Raw genomic sequence first — 20,598 nt, forward strand, 5'->3', positions numbered from 1 at the left:
ACCATAAAGGCCTGATTTCTGGAGTGCTGCAAAGATGGTTGTCCTTCTGGAAGGTTCTCCCATCTCCACAGAGGAACTCTAGAGCTCGGTCAGAGTGACCATCGGGTTGTTGGTCACCTCCTGACCAAGGCCCTTCTCCCCCAATTGCTCACTTTGGCCGGGCTGCCAGCTCTAGGAAGAGCTTTGGTGGTTCCAAACTTCTTCCATTTAAGGATGACGGAGGGCACTGTGTTCTTTGGAGACCTTCAATGCTGAATAAATGTTTTAGTACCCTTCCCCAGATCTGTGCCTTGAAAAATTATGTCTTGGAGCTCTACGGACAATTCTTTCAACCTCATGGCTTGGTTTTTGCTCTGACATGAACTGTCAACTGTGGGACCTTTTATAGACAGGTGTGTGCCTTTCAAATCATGTCCAATCAATTGAATTTGTAACAGGTGGACTCCAATCCAGTTGTAGAAACATCTCAAGGATGATCAATGGAAAATGGATGCACCTGAGCTCAATTGTTGAGTCTCATAGCAAAGGGTCTGAATACTTATGTAAATAAGGTATTTCTGTTTTTCATTTTTAATACGTTTGCTAAAATTTCTAAAAACCTGTTTTCGCTTTCTTATTATGGGGGTATTGTGTGTAGATTGCTGAAAAAAATAAAAACATGTAATCCATTTTAGAATAAGGCTGTAATGTAGCAAAAACATTTAAAAGTCAAGGGGTCTGAATACTTTCGAAGGCACTGTATGTACTGTACTGTGTCTAGGTACAGTAACTGTAACCCAGTGACTTATTTACTTTACTCATCATAAGCAGCCTGGTGAAATAAGCAGTGGAGTGAGAACAGGTTGAATGATTAAATGTATGCAACATTATACTATATTATGTAATGGCTTTCATTGATTTCATCCATCGAATGATTGAAATGTTTGACCATTAAATTTGGCTTCTTGACTTCCTTTAACCTACTTTACTCATCATAATTTGAATCCTATTTAAGACATGTTTAAATGTTTAAAACATAACTCAAATATTGTTCACAACCAATATAGCCTCACTAAATATATTAAGAAACATCAACAGACAAAACAAGATGCTAATCCTCAGATTTAAGTAATTTGTTACTCATTTTCTCTCAAGCCCCACCCCTTTCTCTCTCACACACACTACCCCTCTCTTTTTTTCCTCAGTCGAGTAGATTTTATTTCAAATCACAAATCGGGTATTGATTGAATTTGCATCAGGGACGATAGAAAAATGAAAATTAGTAAAACAATTAAGCAGGGCAGTTGTATACTAGGCTACTATTAAGTGTTGATACTGACTCAGAGCTAGGGAAAGATAACTAGAGTAATCAAAAGGGGACCATCATGCTCTCCCAGAAGCTTGGCCGGTGCGTAAAACCCGCAAATCCAGACAAACAAAAGGTGTAATGGGTCCGCACTCAAAAAGACGTTGCATAAATCTTACTAGATATCTAGAGCACCTGACTTCATTCTGATGTTATAGATTATGTTGTAAGCCATTTGCAAAGTGTCTTTCAAAATGGTCTTGTTATTAGCCACCAAACAACATATTTCATTATGTGCTACCCAAGAGGTACTAGTAGTGGGTCTTGACCCTTTTTTGGAAACACCAATTGTGTTAGGGACTTGTAGAGCCTTCCACCTTATGTCAGAGAGGTTTCGCTCTTGTTTTGAAAGATCTCAAATAGTTTGTCAAACAAACAGAACACAACAGACAAAGACATAAACAATGACAGATCTTAACTTATTTCATTTATTGATAATGGAATAATCAGCTCTGAACAGCAGCTAATCTCAACATATTTGATGTAAACAAGGTGGAGAAATGGGAGTCTGATTTTTTTCTCTGGCTCCTCTGTTGACGCCCATCTCATTTTCCACCGGCTGCTGGGGCTGGGGCTGGGGCTGGGGCGGGAGCTGCAGCAGGAATTGCGGCAGGAGTGGCAGCGAGTCTGGCCAATAGGAAGGGCAGGAGGGCCATCAGGGCGGAGTTACTTTGGGGAGGCTGGGCGTAAGGGAAGTATGACGGGTACTGAGGCTGCTGAGGCTGCTGATAGGGTAGAACCCCCAACACCACCCCATAACCCCTGAACATCTGTGGAGAGAGAGAGCGAGAGAGAGAGAAAGAGAGCGAGAGAGAGAGAGAGAGAGAGAGAGAGAGAGAGAGAGAGAGAGAGAGAGAGAGAGAGAGAGAGAGAGAGAGAGAGAGAGAGATGGATGGATAAATTGTTCTGAACTCAAACATATTGGTAATCGTATTCAAATAGTAGCTCATACTATAGTATCCCATACTCTAATAGAATACCTAATAGATACCAATAGATAGTACTATATATAACTTCACCTCATGCTAGCTGAGCGCTCCTCTCGATCATGTTCCTCCGACACTGCACAGAAACAAAATCCCAGGATGAAGGATATTACAGTATAAAGTAATCAACACTCAAAGTGTGGACTCAAGTCCACTCATATTGAAAGAATTCAGATATTTTTGTATTCCAATGCAATGCAATCTGTGGAACCAGCAATCTCTTGATGTATTGATGTGTAAATTGCAGGATTGATGTTGTATTTCAAGAATTCTTACAGGAATGGAAGAACAAAATCCAATCAGGCACATCACTAGCACTAGTAGTTTCATGGTCGCCATGGAATCCTTGAAATGAAAAAGATGTATAGTGAATTCAAAGCTAGACAAGCATGCCTAAATTCCACTACAGTATTCTTTGAAACTCTTACCTGTTCAAGTAAAATAGTTAAAAAGTTGGAACTAAAGATGTGACACTAATGCTGTATTGTAACTTAACATAGATGGGTTTTTATAGATGTTGTGAGTAACCAATGAGCGTCAGGGACCAATGAGCTTTCAGTGCCAGGATCAAATGTATAAGTGATGAAATTCGGTATTTGGTGGGTAATCCTGAAAATCTGTATATCCACAGTCCCCACAAAGAACAATGTCTCATCAGTATTAGGAAACTTTAGCTAAGATGAGAAGTTTTGAAACTGTGGATGATTCATTCACATGGTTGTTGGGGATTGTGGATGCTAAATGAACACATTTACTCATGCTAAATAACGATATTGATCAAATATTGTTTCAAATTGTATTGTACGACTTTAATTTTCAAATAATGCAATGTAGCTCAAGTACTACAATTTATTTAGATTTATCTTATCATACAAATGTAATGTACCAGACCTTTTTTTTTCACAATTTCCAAAACTTTATGAGCGTTCATCAGAGGACTGAGAGAGACATACAATGTAGCTGAAATATTCATTTGTTTATTGAACAGAAATGTATAAAGGAATCACACTTGTAGGTAAAGGTGGGGGTTCCACAGAGTGCTGAATGTTGTGATGAAGATTTGGCGTGATGCAGGATATCAACGGACAGAGTTATTCTGGGGAGTTCCATGAAATACTGATAGACAGAAAAGGAATTAACTAATATATAGGATATAACCATTCATCATGTTGGGGGGACTGTAATATGTTGAGATAGTGAAATGAATAATGGCTGGCTTACTTGTCATCACCTCACCTGGTTAACGCCAGCAGGGGAGGGGTTGGGGCTGGTGCAGGTGCAGGTGCTGGGGCTGGTGCAGGGGCTGGGGGCTGGTGCAGGGGTTAGGGCTTGAGGGCTGGTGCAGGGGTTGGAGCTGGTGCAGGGGCTGGAGCTGGTGCAGGGGCTGTTGCAGGGTTGGGGCTGGTGCAGGGGCTAGGGCAGGAGCAGGGGCTGCGGCAGAGGCAGCAAACAGGGCAAGTAGCAGTTGAAGGAGCTGATCTGAATTCAACTGTGGCAGAGAGGGCAGAATGGAGCCAGCCTAAATAGGAAAATAAAACAGCAGTTTTTTCTCATTCAATTTCATTTTGATATACACACCACACATGGAATCATATCTCAGAATATCCACATATGTTTCATACACATTTATCTGTATTTACATTTGACATTTTAGTCATTTAGCAGACGCTCTTATCCAGAGCGACTTTACAGGAGCAATTAGGGTTAAGTGCCGCTCAAGGACACATCGACAGTTTTTTCACCTAGTAAGCTCTACAATATGTTGAATAAATTTCCTCATAATCTGAGGGACGTACCTCTTTAGAGTTTGAGTTAGAGTTTGAGTCAGAGATAGAACGTGCAACTCTCAAGTGATCCACATCAGCCTGAAAATTAATAATTTTGTACATGCATATATATTAATATATTTAAAACATTTAAAAAATATCAATAAAATTTGATATAAAGTAGAATATTATGGTAATTTGGGGCATATCCATTGATGTTTATTTTTGTTAAACTCACAGGAAGAGCCAAAGACAGGCCCAGGAGGAACCCAGAAAGATTGCAGTCTTGATCATCATCTTGATGGTCAGTTCTAAAAACATAAAATAAACAAAACCCTTTTTTTGGGGGGATGCGATATAGCATGTGAACACCACACCATAAGTATATTTACCAATGTTCAAAAGCCATGCTTTAAGACCAATACCTTTGAGTCACAGTCAATTTCAGCAGCTGATCTGGTGTAATGATGCAAAGACAATGAGCTATACCCAGTTGGTGGGTTCTTTTTAAATAGAGTTAAGAGCACTGATGTCACAACCCCTACTACTAAGTGGTATTATTGTGAAAATAATTATGATGTTTAATATTCTGAAATCTTTCATCTCTCTGTTGAAGTATAGGTGTGGGTAAGGGATTAACGTTTTAACTTCACAGATGAGTCATATATAAAATGTATGATATAAAACACAACAGTGTGGTAACACTTCACAATAATTTTATGAATAAACCTTTTATAAAGAGTATACATTATTAGTATATAGTATATCATTATTTAAAAAAACAGTATAAGTATTATAAGTATACAATGCATAAGCATTTATAAAATGTATAATAGTATATAGTATATCCCCCAAAATTTAAAGTGGTTATCCCACTGGCTATAGGGTGAATGCATCACTTGTGAGTCGCTCTGGACAAGAGCGTGCTAAATGACGTAAATGGCCCTTGAGCAAGGCACTTAACCCTAATTGCTCCTGTAAGTCGCTTCTGGATAAGAGCTGTCGCTAAATGACTAAAATGTAAATGTAAATATATATTAAAGCATTTTAAACATTTCTGAACATTTATAAGAATTTGTAAAAACTTAGTCTGCATCCAGCTAATTACAGATTTTTTTTGGGAAAAAGTGATATAAATGGATATTAATTATTTTGAAAACACATACAGTACCAGTGTTTTGCAAACTAACACCCAATTCGCTCCCCACCTTTGAATGTTGCCAAATTGTCATGGGAAGTACTTATAGAATTAAGTAGGCTTATGATTACAAGTTAAACTGAGTCACCAGCTTAAAAAGTTTAATAAGCAACACAATCCTCACCTATTTCTATTATTATAATTTTTTTGAAATATTGCAGATAGATTGTAACTCCATCAATATAATTCTCTGTTTCACTTCCAATCCCCCATATGTTTTTTTATATATGTATATACATATACATACATACACATACATATACACATACATACATACTGTATAAATACATATACAACATATACATATCCTTGAAGAAATACATATTTCCCTTTATTACTTTCCAACCCCACCACCCCTCCCTAATTGGAGTAAACTAGTGAACAACAATGCTTAGGCCTCTACTTCAGCTTATACATAATATGTACATTTTATGGACACAGTCAATTTTACAATAATTCTATGTTGTTTGTTTTTACTCCTGAACTCCTCTACCCTCAACCTCTCAGATTATTTTCATGATGTCATCCGGTTTGCTTCTATATGCCATATCTTTCTAACTGTGCCTTTCACAAAAGTCCAACCTATAACCTATATACTTATTATGGACACAGTGTGCTTTACATGAGTATCTTGTTGTTATTAGTTGTTGTTAGTTGTTATTAGTCCCATCCTTCAACTCCATTCAACACCACCCATCTATCTCTTAACACCATCCATATTGGATTTCTATTTGCCATATATTTTTCAACTGTACATGATGTTTTACAAAAGTTCTGAACCTTTCTATTCTCATTGTTTCACAGATTGTAAATTGAAAATAAACATTTTTTCTAAAAGTATTATTATATTATTGATCGATTGATATGACTTTTCAGATCACCTAGTGATATCTGCAGGGTTAGCTCCAGGTAAATATTGCAACTTTAGCCATTCCTGGACCTGTGTCCAAAAAACAAGCTACAAAATGGACAGTACTAAAACAAATGATCTAATGATTCTGTCTCTTCACAGCAAAATTGCAGAGCTGGGAAGATTGTATTCCCATAAAATAACAGTGAGAGGTTGTAATCTGAATAAAGAGAAAAAGGCATTCTTGAACATTGAGTGAGACAATCTTACTAATTTGCTAGAGAACCAGTTCGGATTTAAGTATAACTTTTGTATGACTGAAGCTTTTTAGTGATAGGTCTAATGCTTTAAAATTTAATAATTTCTGTCCCCCGAATTCATATTCATTATATAAATAGGCCCGGAATTTGTCTGGCTTGCTGTTCCAAATCAAATGGAATGTTTTTTTCTCATATAATAAAAAAAACGTTCGCTAGGCGTAGGCTGAGACCATAAGCAAATAGGTAAACTGGAATAGTACTAAAGAGTTAATCAGGGTGATTATTCCACAAATTGACAGGTATTTACCTTTCCCTGGTAGCAAGATCTTATCTATTTTTGCTAACCCCTATTAAAATGTATTGGAGTGAGATCATTTATTTATTCTGTGATATGTATCCGAAGTATATCCACATCACCATCAGACCATTTTATTGGTAAATACATGGTAATGTAAAAATTGTATTTTTTAGTGATCCAATACGGAATATAGTAATATAATGCCTGCTATGAATAGTTGCTATGAATAGCAGGCCTGGTTCCAGATTTTTCATAGTGTTCTATTGTTTCCAGTACTTGCCTTATATTATCTCCAAGATTGTCATGAAAACCTGTCTGATTAGAATGAATAATGTCCGACAATACCTTTTTTAATTCTATTGCTATACATTTTGCTAGAATTTTTGATTCACAACACTGAAGTATAAGGCCTTTTAAATGACCATATTTACTGTATCCTGTTTCAGTAATAATGAAATCAGACCTTCTTCATGAGTGTCTGATAATCTACCATTTAAATAGGAGTGGTTAAAACATTATTCCTGGTCCTCTGAGTATATCAAAAAAGGTTTGTATACCTCGAATGGTATGCCATCCAACCCTGGAGTTTTCGACTAAAAGTCTTTAATTGCATCCAGAAGTTCCTCCTCTGTAATTTTACCTCACCTGAGCTCTTTCCGTATGGCTGTTAATTTTACATTATCAATAGAAAAAAAATCTCTACAATTAGCTTCAGTTAGAGGAGATGGAGGCGACTGAAACGAAAACATATGCTTAAACTTACTTTGTTTCCTCCTTCAAAATATAATTTGGTGAATCAAGACATCTCTGGAGAGACCTGAAAATAGCTGTGAAGTGACGCTCCTCATCCAACCCTGACAGAGCTTGGAGAGGATCTGCAGAGAAGAATGGGAGAAACTCCCCACACCCAAGAAGGCTCGAGGCTATAATCGCTGCCAAAGGTGCTTCAATAATGTACTGAGTAAAGGGTCTGAATACTTATGTAAATGTTGTTTTTCTGTTGTAGTTTCTTAATATAAATTAGCTAAAATTTCTAAAAACCTGTTTTTGCTTATTATGGGGTATTGGTGTAGATTGATGAAGAAAAAAATACAATTTAATCAATTTTAGAATAAGGCTGTAACATAACAAAATGTGGAAAAAGTCAAGGGGTCTGAATACTTTCCGAACGCCCTGTATCTGTGACCAACAGATTCTGTATTCCATGTGAAATCCATAGATTAGGGCCTAATGAATTTATTTCAATTGACTGATTTCCTTATATGAACCGTAACTCAATAAAATCTTTGAAATTGTTGCATATTGGGTTTATATTTTTTGTTCAGTGTACATTATACAATTGAAGTACACTTATATGAACTACTGCCATTGCAATCACAGGGCTCTTTCTGTTGGCAAACTGGCATTGATGGACTCAATGTCAATTAAATACCCATTAGCAAAGCCTGAGTGATAATTGCCATATTGCACACATCAAAGCATGAGTCAGAGGCTGTGTTTTCTCAAACTGTATAGAGATTGCTCTAACACTTCATGTCTAATATAAGTGTCCATACGTAGAAGCTTAGAGCACAAAGAGACCTGGCGAGGTGAAGGTAAGTGCTAGGGAGAAACATTGGGTTTAGAATAGACAGGTTGTTTTCAACAATCTGGTGGCAAAAACGACTTGGTGTTTTCAGTGGTAAAACAACAGTTTTCAGTAATGTGTTTTCAGTGTTAAACAACTTTGTGTTTTCATTGTTAAATAACATCACTGTTACACAACTTTGTTTTTCAGTGTTAACAATATCAGTGTTAAACAACTTTGTGTTTTCAGTGTTTAAATATGAATCTTTTTTTACAGCCTCATAGGAAGCAATGGAGTACCTCTGTGTTGTCGCTTACTTTTCTCCGCTGTGGCTGCACGTGTGAAGTAAATAGTCAAGAGAGAACAGAGAATGATCCGTACAAATATGGGGTGCAATGCATTCAGTTTATTAATATTCAGCACAGCAGATCATGGACATTATTAAATTGTGATTTACCTTCCCCAGGCTGACCCATGGAGACAATGGCAACAGGGAGACACTCGATTCCCCCATTTGGCGGACCCCAACAAAGTCCAGACAGACACCCTATGAGAGTAAGAGAAAAGATCAAAGAGACGTCTAAAAGATCCAAGAGACCTAATCAAAGTCAATCAAGATATAGAGAAAAAACAGACCATTCTAGATTTTATGTCTTTGTTTTCTTACTTAATGGTAATATCTGAAGCTCATATTATTTTCCTTTACTTTGTCAAGCCCAATGGTAGAGATCCCTGGATGCAGGATGGTTCCCGCCCTCCATTTGGGGGCCAGCCAATAGGTGGAGGAGGAGAGAACTCTAGACCAATCGGTGGAGGACCTATGTGGCCAGGATGGAATATGGGTGAAACTGGCAGCCCAAGATGGGTATGATGGCCTTCTAATTTGATTAAAAATGTGATATTCCCAAACTACTAATTCATTGTATCTACTAATAGTCATGATATAGTACTTTTTACTTGACGGAATGTATTTTGTGTAGCCCGACCAGGATCAAATGCCCCCTTGGTACCCAAACAGACCCTCTGGAGGCCCAGGAAGTGGGGACACTCAGCGACTAATGGGAGGGCCTAACGGGAGACCCCCTATCTGGCGGATTGAACGGGGAGACACCGAGTCTGGAGGACCCCCGACTACCCTGATCGGGGTTATAAAAGGGTATGTAGTGTCTGGTTATTTTCTAGTCTATATTTGAATAGAATGTTTTATTGTAATGTATTGCTTTTTAGGATGTTTTTACTTCTCATATGTTGTTTTTGTAATATTTTTATTGCCATGATATACTCAGGTCTCATTTTGGAAAAGTGATTTGTAATCTCAATATGATCTCCTGAATAAATAAAGGATACAAATATAAAAGCTGTCAGGGATCCTCCGTCAATTCAAAATCTATTGACAACATGTATAATATGATGCTCAATCCTGGTCAAGGGAGAGGATGAAGGTCCATGGTGGAACCAGGGAACCATGAGAGGACACAGAGGATCATCATCCCCCTGCCGATCTTCCACCTGTGACAGTGAGTGACCGGTGTTGTAATGCCAACCTCCATGCAACCTGCTATGAATACAATCAATCCCACTTAAGATGCTTGTCTGATTGTAGACTTAGGTGTTGTTCTCTCTCTCCACAGGGATCTGACTTTTGGGTATGCTCCCAATGGACCTGGACCGTACCCTGGCCAGGGCCCCTCGCGGGGCAAGGGGGCCGATGGGGTAGACCTGCAGGGCCCCCAAGAGGAGGGAGACCCAACATGAGAAACCTTGATGCCAAGGTAAGAAAAAAATTATATTTATTTCAGACTATATTGGAAAGTACTAGCCTGGCAGTCCAGTTTGTTAGTGTTTTAGCCAACTTATCCCCTCTCTGTCTTTCTTCGTAAGAGTTGGCTACAGCGCATACATTATGGGACATGGGCTAGGAGACTATAGAACTAATTAGCTTTGATAATGAAGGGGTGTTATGTCTCTTTATCTCTCCAGCCTGACAGGGACCCCCTTCGACCCTCAGCTGTTCCATCTGGAGCAGGTGGACGGCCCCCATTTGATGACACCTTCTTTGGAGGAAGACCATTGCAACCTGAGATGGTGGTAGGTTGTTAAAAGATCCTGGTTGTTTCATAACCCGGCATAAAGTTTAACGTAGACAAAATTAACATGTCTGATGTCTATTTTTTTAATGTTTTAGGGCAACAGAGAATTCATCCCCATCTTTCAGGTACAGTACTTTGATCATTAATGTATGAAGAACATCGCTTTGTGAATACAGACATGGATAATGAGATATGTATAATGTATTATTAAATATAATGTTAATAAGTCATTTCTTGAGAAATGAGAAAGAAAATGTGTTTTCATGTTATGATTATTTTACAGGCTGACAATGTGACATTACAGGTAAGATTATGTTTTTACTATCAAAAACAAAATGGATTTACATTAAGACCTATATTGCTGAAACTCATATTGAAACAAAATGCTTTTTTTCTTTCCCAGAATGCTAGTGGTCTGCCCCTGAAAGAGGTAAATAATGAATTTACCTGAATGATCTAAGATCAAATCAGGCTATTGAAGTGTTATCATGATATCAATGTGTTAATTGTCACAGTATCATACAGTGTATGTCTTCTATATCTGTTCATGTGGTAAACATGTTTTTCCTTGTAGGGTGAGAACATTTTCCTGCTGCCAAAGGTAAGGAATTCACACAAACAATGATCTATTTTAGTATTATGATGGCTGGAGTACTGCATGATGGAATTGTGTTAAAAGAAATACTGTATTTTCTTTACTATCAGGGAGGAAGAGGACCACCCTCACCAAGGGTATGGACTAGCCTGGTCTCACTTTCCATTTTAGCTTAATTATATTACTCTGAAGTATTGTAGGAAAAATAGCAGGAAGTATGCCATTGTGCTGTATATAACAGATAAGAAAACTAAAATCTAAAGTGGCTGTAATATTTTTTCTAGAATGGACGTAAAAGACCTCAAGAATTAGGGGTATGAAGAGATATTCCTTTTCCAATCAAATTCTAGTAGATTTTGGTTAAGTCTGAATTTCTTGAAAGAACTTGAAAAGCAGTTGATATTTTTTCTGTGTCCCTGGTTTCGATAGTTTGGATACCCATACTCATCTGGTTTTCAGGTAAGTGTCTTATGAACCTTTAAAATATTTGTTATATATTTACAATGCTGAATAAATAGAAAACAAGTTGATTTTAAGATGAGAGAAATAGCTAAAATGATGTCGCTTTTTTTCTCAATTCCAGCCTTACCTGAAGCTCATCTACAACCCCTCAGCTACGGTATGTATACATTTATGATTAACATGAACAAAATATCACAATGTTAACTGAAAATAGTGGTCCTCTGTAGCTCAGCTTGTAAAGCACGGCGCTTGTAACGCCAAGGTAGTGGGTTCGATCCCCGGGACCACCCATACACAAAAATGTATGCACGTATGACTGTAAGTCGCTTTGGCTAAAAGCGTCTGCTAAATGGCATACAAATATATATATTTTATGTGAACTTCTTTCTTAAGAAATATACTTACGTTTACAAATGTTTAAATGTTTATCTGTTATTTTCCCTGCAGACAAAAATCTCATTTGAATATGGGATAACAACACTTGTAAGTATTGGCTGTTTACTAAACATGCTTCTTATTGAGATTGTAATATTCCCTTTCAGCTATAGTGTCATCATGAATAAATATTGTCAAATGTAACAATATTGTTTCTTTCAATCAAATGTCACTCACAATACCATCTAAAACATGTATTAATCACGTTTTCTTATAATCCTTCAACCTTTACCCAAAGCTCCCATCATTCATGAAGGTAAGAAATTAGTAATAACATTGCATATTCTTCCTAATATGACGAGTTGTATCTGTATTCTTACAATACACTAATCTATTTCCTACTTGAACCATGATATGATTGATCTATCTGCAGGCTGAGGAGACAGAGACTTGGGAGGAGGAAGAAAAATAATATGGCGGATACAAGGTTTATGGAAGGTGAGGTTATCCTGGCTTGTTAAGCACTTTGCCTAGGCGTTTCTTTGCAATGCATCATCTATTTCTTTATCAATTTCTGACTACTTCTTCCTGTTTACAGGGAGAAGAAGCCGAAAAGGCTTGCATCTGTATTGGAATCGTTGATTGGACTGAGATTACATTGTTGACATATTTACATATCTATCTGGAGTACATTCAACTTTAAAGATGAACTTTGGATTTTTAGTTGCTAAATGTTTTCCTAAATACTAATCCATTTCTTAACTCCTGAAACCACACAATCCTTAGTTTCAGCCTAACAATATATGATTTTACTCATGGGTGTGGGGAGGTGTGCCTCTCTCTGTCCAGTGAGGTTATTTCTGGACAATATTTCTGTCCATTTAGGGGACCCCTTTTGGCTCAAGAGCACCCCAGTTGCAAGTTATGTGTAGCCTCTTTAGAACCTCTTTAAATCTATACAGTACATGGCAGGTGTTGGAGGAGGTTACTTGTGTGATATAATTGCTCATTCATTCATTAAAACTTCCAGCATGCAAACTAAGAATTCTTGTTTTGTGCGCATACAAAGTACAATTGACAACTGTGATTTTGCTTGATAATGGATTTATTTGACAATAGAAAATGTATCATATTGTAACTGAAAACATATCTTTAATTAATATAGGAGTAGGAATATGAGATTGATGTGCCGATCCCTGAAAATTAAACAAAAAAAGAAACACTTAAATGGAAGTACGGTATACTACTGATATGAATACAATGTTTCCTTCCCATCATAGAAACCTGGAAATGGCCCTAATGTTACCCTACCTCAATTTTCTTTTCCCCACATACAATTCTAGGGCTCAAACAGGAAAGCGAAGTTGGGACGACCCTGTAAAAATGTTTTAGCATGATGACATTATAATAAGAATAATAGATGTTTCATATCACATGTTAAAAATCTATATATATTATATTAGTATTTTTATAGTCATAGTATAAGAAGTAGAGGTCATACCTCATCTACGCCAGGGTCAGCTGTGTCTCCACGGTGATCTGGTGGAGGGTTGGCAGCCTCTGTCTGGAATCCTTTAGGCCATGTCTATCAACAACACAAAAATACAGTTGAATATCATACAGCACAGTCTACATCAGAGGACAGATTATTGTTATTCATATATGATTCAGACACAGTAGTAAGAGCTTCCTTACCTTTGCTGGTGCCTGAGGTTGGGCAGCCTGCTGTAATTTTGAAAGGGAAAATAATGATTATTAAAATACTCTGTCTGGCCTGTTGAATTTTCGAATTATAAAATGATTGTTAGTTTAAAATTTAACTAAAATCATGAAATGACTACATACTATCGGTTCATTGTCTCTAATTTCCTTTCTGTTGAGATATTTCACTGCACTTTAAACTGCCACATTCAACTTTTCTATTATTGTGGAGCCGTGCTGCTTATGCATAGGTTTCATTGAAATGAATAGGAGCGTCTCACACTCTGCAAAAGTCACGCGTCTAGTGTAGCAGGCCAGTATGAGGGGAAGGGAGAGGACACCTATGTAAGGACCACTCCTCACCTGTAGTGGGAGCTGAGGTTTCTGAGGGGGTTTCTCCAAGTTCTGCTGGTTCTTCCCGTTCACCTGGTTGTTCTGGTTAGGCTGGGGGTTGTTGGGGTAACCGTAAGACATGTAGTAGGGGTAGCCCTAGGGAAGATACACTTGTGAAAGTTAAGAGTCTTAAAGGATCAAAAAGTGTGATGATGATATGTTTTGCATCATGTTATGCAAAACGCATCATCATGACACATTTAGCTTTTTAGTGCTCTATCTTGAAAACTTTACTGGCGACATGCACAATTTGTGGGGACCATATCAACAGTGGACTAAAGAAATGAACAAAATACAACAAAAAAATGGGGGGTAAAATGATCCTTTAATCTGAATAAAGAGTGTATATCATCTCTTACAGGAACAAATCACATTGAAAGAGTGAAACTCCACTGTACCTGCATTCTTGGTTGCTGGGGAAATGAAAAGGATGGGTAGTACTGAGGAAACTGGGGAACCCCCTTCAGGAAAATAGAAAATAAATACAACTTCAATAAATACTGGAAAGACTTTGACAATTAGTAGTGGATTACCTTGACACATGGTATTTCATTGAATTGCATTGTATTTGTATAAAAACAGACAAACTGACTCCAGGAAAAAAACAACAATGTGTATTTGTCATTGGTATCCATCAAAAACATTGGTATTTCATTGAATTTGTGTAAAAACATACATAGACCAACTGACTGATCTGAAATGGTACAGTAGCCTACCTGTGCAGGGTTTTGTGGTTGCTGGGAGTTATTTGGGTTATTGGGGTTGTTGGGGTCCTGGGGGGCCCCAGGCTGCTCCTGTTGGGCATTGGCGTACAGCACGGGGGGCAGCTGGTTCCCCTGTGTAGGGAACATCATCTGGGGGCCGAAAGGGCCTCCCACCTGGGGGTTAAAGTTCACCATCTGGGGGAGACCCAGTTCAGGCTGCTGCTGGATCACGTACCGGGGCATGAACGGAGACGCCTGAACAAGCAAGATTGGGTAAAAAATCTGTCTCTGACCTAAGATAATATCAAAGCTTTGCTGACCTAAGTTGTTCAAGTGGTGATGAGCAATCGAATTAACAATTCAATTGACATGCCAAAGCTGAAAATAAGTGTAGTTCAAGGTAAAGTGGGAATGGAAGGTGCTCCTGAAATACATTACTGGAGACCATTTTTAACTATTATGCTGTCTGCAAATGCGGCTAATGATATCAATCTTCTTTACCACAGTCTATAGCATTATCATGGCTAATGATTTCTATTTCGATTGAGTTCGATTGGATTGGTTCAGTACCTGCATTTGTGTTTGCCCAAAGCCTACACCTGACAGGGTCAGTCCATTCAATCGCAGGATCTGTAAAGGATGGGTGGGCAGTCAGAAAATTACTCTACATTGCATTGTATTTTACTACACATCAAATTAAAAGGAAAAATCACGAAGTACAAATGCAATGTCAAGAGTTGCAGACAAAAACATATGGGATAATTCAATGTACCTCATTGCTGTTACTTGCGAGGATTCCAATTTGCTGTTGATATATCTTTAAAAAGCAACAAAAGCAATTTGATATGTTTCATTTTGAAGTGTATAAATGTATAAAGTGTATAAATTACGGAATATTCAAGTAACGTGTGAAACTCACAGGAAGTGAAAGGCTAGCACCAAAAAGGCAGACCAAAACAGTTACAGTCTGCAGCTTCATAATATCCTACAATGAAGACAGAAAAAATATTGTTTATATCTGACATCTCAATACATGTTACCATCTTGAGCATGTTGTATGTGATACATACTTATTTTTAAGTATTTTTGTTGATACAAAAGCAAGTGATAGCCCATGACAGTATTACCTTATCAGAGAATGCAGCTTCAGTCCGTCTTCCTTTTTTCCTGTGTGTTCTTTATATCTCTGTCCAGCCTACTGTGTCTCTCCTACTTTTAAACTATCTCTATCCTTCCATTTGAGCTGTCATGTCCCAGACACACACAGACTATGGTCAATATGACGCACAGGCTCTTTGAGATGACATCACTCTCAGACTCAGACAGTTACGGTGCAGGTATATGCAGCTGTATCATTATGGACTGACCATAAGTCAAAATGAATCTCATGGCTGGACATTATCAGGGGTGTCATACTCCAATTCTAATGTTGTTGTCCAATATGTTGACTCTATATGACACAAACTAGTTGGATGAAAGGGGGACAACGGTCAACCCTCTCCCATTATTTCAAAGGGTATTCTGCCCCTATGTTCACAATATATAGATAATCTCCTGTTATACATCACTTTCCCTATATTGGCCAAAAGACGCTTGAACTCAATACCCATGATGACCATGAGTCTGCGTTATTTGTAAACCTTTCATAGAGACCTGTGATTATAATATGTGTCATTGCAAGAGAGTTTTCTGCAGGTGGTTAAGAGTTTTCAGACAGATGATTAGTCAATGGACTGGTGTGGGGTTGACATTTGTAAATGGAAGTCTTTTGATTGACATTTTCAGTGTTGATTATGTCCTGCAAATAAGGTATTATAGGCAGGTAGCTGTAAGGTTGCTGGTTCAAATCCCTGTGGTTACTGAACTGGCAAACAGGGGGCTGCTGGTTTTAGATCCTAACGTTAGGATTTTACTTTTTAAAGAGACATTTGCAAAGTCTTATGATATTATATTACATAATTATATTCTAAGAGTGATTGAGGAAGTGTGAGAAGTGCCATGTACAGTAGAAACCTTGCCCTTGTTCTTCATCAGGCCCGGTTCCACGAGGGGTCAAAGGGGGGCTTAGGCCCCTCAGTTGAAACTTGTGCCCCCTCAGTTTTAGTTCTATGTCCCTATATAAAAATATCAAGTTCAAATGATTGAGTGACAGTGTCACGATCGTCAGGTACAGAGGACCGAGGCGCAGCGTGAAAAGTGAACATATTTATTAAATAATGATGATAACACGAACAAAACAACAAACGATAACGTGACGTCCTCGGTCTAACACAAACCACACTGGAACAAGATCCCACAACCACTGTGGGAAAACAGGCTGTCTAAATATGGTTCCCAATCAGAGACAACCAGCAACAGCTGACACTCGTTGCCTCTGATTGAGAACCATTCTGGCCAACATAGAAATACAACAACTAGAAACGAAAAACTAATGAAAACTCACACCCTGGCTCAACATACTAGAGTCCCCAGAGCCAGGGGCGTGACAGTACCCCCCCAAAGGCGCGGACTCCGACCGCGCCAACCAAACACCACAGGGGAGGGACCGGGTGGGCACTCCGCCTTGGTGGCGGATCCGGCCCCGGGCATGATCCCCACTCCTCTCTAACCCCCAAAGTACCCCCTGGTCCGGTCTGGCCCTGCTGACCGGAGCTGGACTGCACACTGGTGGAGCGGATTGCTCTAGCTCCGGCGTGAAGCAGCTGACCCGTGCCGAACCAGGCACCGGTTGAACAGGCACGGGCTGTGCCGGACTGACAACGCACACCACTGGCTTGGTGTGGGGAGCAGGAACGGGCCGAGCCGGGCTGACGAAACGCACCCCTGACTTGGTGCGGGGAGCAGGAGCGGGCCGGACCGGGCTGACGATGTGCACCATAGGCTTGGTGCGTGGAGCAGGAACAGGCCGGGCCGGGCTGACGACGCGCACCACAGGCTCGATGCGAGGAACAGGAACAGGCCGGACCGTACTGGGGACACACACCACTGGCCCTACGCAGGGATCAGGAACGGGCCAGACCGGACTGGTAACACACCCCAGTACCTCTCGCCGTGCCTCTACACTTTCCCTCTCCTCTGTGACCAGTGGCCCCCTTAACCTGGCGGCCTCCTCTGCAACCCTGCTGGACAGCTCTATAGCGGCCTCCTGCTGCCCCGTCGTCAACGGCGTGAGCCCCCCCCTAAAAATTTTCTGGGGGTCTCTCCTCCCCATGGGCCAGGCCCAGCAGAGGTTGATGTCCTTTAGTGATACCTCTGGCGCTGGCTCCTGGACACGCTGCTTGGTCCAGTGTTGGTGGGATCTTCTGTCACGATCGTCGGGTACAGAGGACCAAGGCGCAGCGTGAAAAGTGAACATATTTATTAAATAATGATGATAACACGAACAAAACAACAAACGATACCGTGACGTCCTCGGTCTAACACAAACCACACTGGAACAAGATCCCACAACCACTGTGGGAAAACAGGCTGTCTAAATATGGTTCCCAATCAGAGACAACCAGCAACAGCTGACACTCGTTGCCTCTGATTGAGAACCATTCTGGCCAACATAGAAATACAACAACTAGAAACGAAAAACAAATGAAAACTCACACCCTGGCTCAACATACTAGAGTCCCCAGAGCCAGGGCGTGACAGACAGGTCGTGGCAAAATGTGTATCTCCGCTGTGCTGTGTCAGCACAATGGACAGAGAGCACGTGATGTGTGTGGGGGGGGGCTATGGAAAGCCCCTGGGGTCGTTAGGTGTGACTCCTTTGGGTTTCCATAAAAAGCGGGGGAAAACGCTTCTCATCTGTGGTAGGCTAAGTGAATAACGTGGTACGCCTCCACCTGTAATATTTTATTTCGATTTATAAGGGCGTGGTCAAGTTTACCGTTGAAGCTGCTTCACTCAACCTTGCCTCAAACCCCACCACTACAGAGTTTAGTTACAGTGGGGGAAAAAAGTATTTAGTCAGCCACCAATTGTGCAAGCCACTTAAAAAGATGAGAGAGGCCTGTAATTTTCATCATAGGTACACGTCAACTATGACAAACAAAATGAGATTTTTTTCTCCAGAAAATCACATTGTAGGATTTTTAATGAATTTATTTGCAAATTATGGTGGAAAATAAGTATTTGGTCAATAACAAAAGTTTCTCAATACTTTGTTATATACCCTTTGTTGGCAATGACACAGGTCAAATGTTTTCTGTAAGTCTTCACAAGGTTTTCACACACTGTTGCTGGTATTTGGGCCCATTCCTCCATGCAGATCTCCTCTAGAGCAGTGATGTTTTGGGGCTGTCGCTGGGCAACACAGACTTTCAACTCCCTCCAAAGATTTTTTATGGGGTTGAGATCTGGAGACTGGCTAGGCCACTCCAGGACCTTGAAATGCTTCTTACGAAGCCACTCCTTCGTTGCCCGGGCGGTGTGTTTGGGATCATTGTCATGCTGAAAGACCCAGCCACGCTTCATCTTCAATGCCCTTGCTGATGGAAGGAGGTTTTCACTCAAAATCTCATGATACATGGCCCCATGCATTCTTTCCTTTACACGGATCAGTCGTCCTGGTCCCTTTGCAGAAAAACAGCCCCAAAGCATGATGTTTCCACCCCCATGCTTCACAGTAGGTATGGTGTTCTTTGGATGCAACTCAGCATTCTTTGTCCTCCAAACACGACGAGTTGAGTTTTTACCAAAAAGTTTTGTTTTGGTTTCATCTGACCATATGACATTCTCCCAATCCTCTTCTGGATCATCCAAATGCACTCTAGCAAACTTCAGACGGGCCTGGACATGTACTGGCTTAAGCAGGGGGACACGTCTGGCACTGCAGGATTTGAGTCCCTGTCGGCATAGTCCCTGTCGGCGTAGTTACCCTGTTACTGATGGTAGGCTTTGTTACTTTGGTCCCAGCTCTCTGCAGGTCATTCACTAGGTCCCCCCGTGTGGTTCTGGGATTTTTGCTCACCGTTCTTGTGATCATTTTGACCCGACGGGGTGAGATCTTGCGTGGAGCCCCAGATCGAGGGAGATTATCAGTGGTCTTGTATGTCTTCCATTTCCAAATAATTGCTCCCACAGTTGATTTCTTCAAACCAAGCTGCTTACCTATTGCAGATTCAGTCTTCCCAGCCTGGTGCAGGTCTACAATTTTGTTTCTGGTGTCCTTTGACAGCTCTTTGGTCTTGGCCATAGTGGAGTTTGGAGTGTGACTGTTTGAGGTTGTGGACAGGTGTCTTTTATACTGATAACAAGTTCAAACAGGTGCCATTAATACAGGTAACGAGTGGAGGACAGAGGAGCCTCTTAAAGAAGAAGTTACAGGTCTGTGAGAGCCAGAAATCTTGCTTGTTTGTAGGTGACCATATACTTATTTTCCACCATCATTTGCAAATAAATTCATAAAAAATCCTACAATGTGATTTTCTGGAATTTTTTTCTTCAATTTGTCTGTCATAGTTGACGTGTACCTATGATGAAAATTACAGGCCCTCTCATCTTTTTAAGTGGGAGAACTTGCACAATTGGTGGCTGACTAAATACTTTTTTCCCCCACTGTAGCTGCTTAGCTAGCTGTAAAAAGTGTTATTGTTATTAATCTTAGCCTATTTAGCTAGCTCGAACCAGCTAATATGCCACTGCCACGATGGATATCAGTAATTGGCTTTGCCAAAGTACCCAAACAAAGCCAAAAGGAGAAGGAGAGTGATGAGCAGCAGCAGCTGCAGCATCAAACCACCGAGGCCACCGCCAAGCCCAGCAGTGATGATGCTGCCGAGCTCCAGCTGGCTTCGCGTGCAGAGCCTACCCACCCTTCCACAAGCACTGCCAGGATATTGGCAGGATACAGCCCCCTCCACCTCCGACTGTTCCTGGCGATCTTGGAACAGAGGAGCCAGCCCAGGTTAATCTAGAATACTACCCTAGTCGCAGGTTTTCTGTCCAAAAACATTCATTTAATAGCATCTGGTTCATAGGAAGAGTGGCTGGAATACTGGGTTACTGCAGAATTCAAT

At 40.0% G+C, this 20,598-nt stretch overlaps 1 protein-coding gene and 2 long non-coding RNA genes across 3 annotated transcripts; 2 read left to right on the forward strand and 1 right to left on the reverse strand.

Annotated features, from left to right (window-relative positions):
- Positions 1 to 10,301: 10,301 nt before the first annotated feature.
- Positions 10,302 to 10,664, forward strand: LOC123484128. Its single transcript, XR_006658412.1, has 3 exons — positions 10,302 to 10,358; positions 10,456 to 10,485; positions 10,644 to 10,664. It is a non-coding gene; the product is annotated as an uncharacterized LOC123484128 (long non-coding RNA).
- A 1,199-nt stretch (positions 10,665 to 11,863) lies between these two features.
- LOC123484122 lies at positions 11,864 to 12,296 on the forward strand. Its single transcript, XR_006658409.1, has 3 exons — positions 11,864 to 11,900; positions 12,091 to 12,108; positions 12,226 to 12,296. It is a non-coding gene; the product is annotated as an uncharacterized LOC123484122 (long non-coding RNA).
- A 638-nt stretch (positions 12,297 to 12,934) lies between these two features.
- LOC121552861 (vacuolar protein sorting-associated protein 27) lies at positions 12,935 to 15,786 on the reverse strand. Its single transcript, XM_041865944.2, has 11 exons — positions 15,718 to 15,786; positions 15,510 to 15,575; positions 15,363 to 15,407; positions 15,161 to 15,220; positions 14,603 to 14,845; positions 14,285 to 14,347; positions 13,857 to 13,982; positions 13,488 to 13,517; positions 13,294 to 13,377; positions 13,104 to 13,167; positions 12,935 to 12,988 (listed from the first exon to the last, which is right to left on the reverse strand). Exons 2-10 carry the CDS (start codon positions 15,567 to 15,569, stop codon positions 13,132 to 13,134), a joined length of 747 nt encoding a protein of 248 aa, XP_041721878.1. The 5' UTR covers positions 15,570 to 15,575; positions 15,718 to 15,786; the 3' UTR covers positions 12,935 to 12,988; positions 13,104 to 13,131.
- Between the last annotated feature and the right edge of the window lie 4,812 nt (positions 15,787 to 20,598).

This window comes from Coregonus clupeaformis, unplaced genomic scaffold (genome assembly GCF_020615455.1).
Source record: "Coregonus clupeaformis isolate EN_2021a unplaced genomic scaffold, ASM2061545v1 scaf0202, whole genome shotgun sequence".
NCBI classification, from domain to species: Eukaryota; Metazoa; Chordata; class Actinopteri; order Salmoniformes; family Salmonidae; genus Coregonus; species Coregonus clupeaformis.

Bases quoted from the DNA above. Each gene is read 5' to 3' on its own strand.
- LOC121552861 (XM_041865944.2), bottom strand. From the start codon at position 15,569: ATGAAGCTGCAGACTGTAACTGTTTTGGTCTGCCTTTTTGGTGCTAGC. The intron at 15,408-15,509 runs GTGAGTTTCACA...TGCTTTTTAAAG, and splicing joins GTGCTAGCCTTTCACTTCCT to ATATATCAACAGCAAATTGG. The intron at 13,983-14,284 runs GTACAGTGGAGT...TATCTTCCCTAG, and splicing joins CCCAGCAACCAAGAATGCAG to GGCTACCCCTACTACATGTC.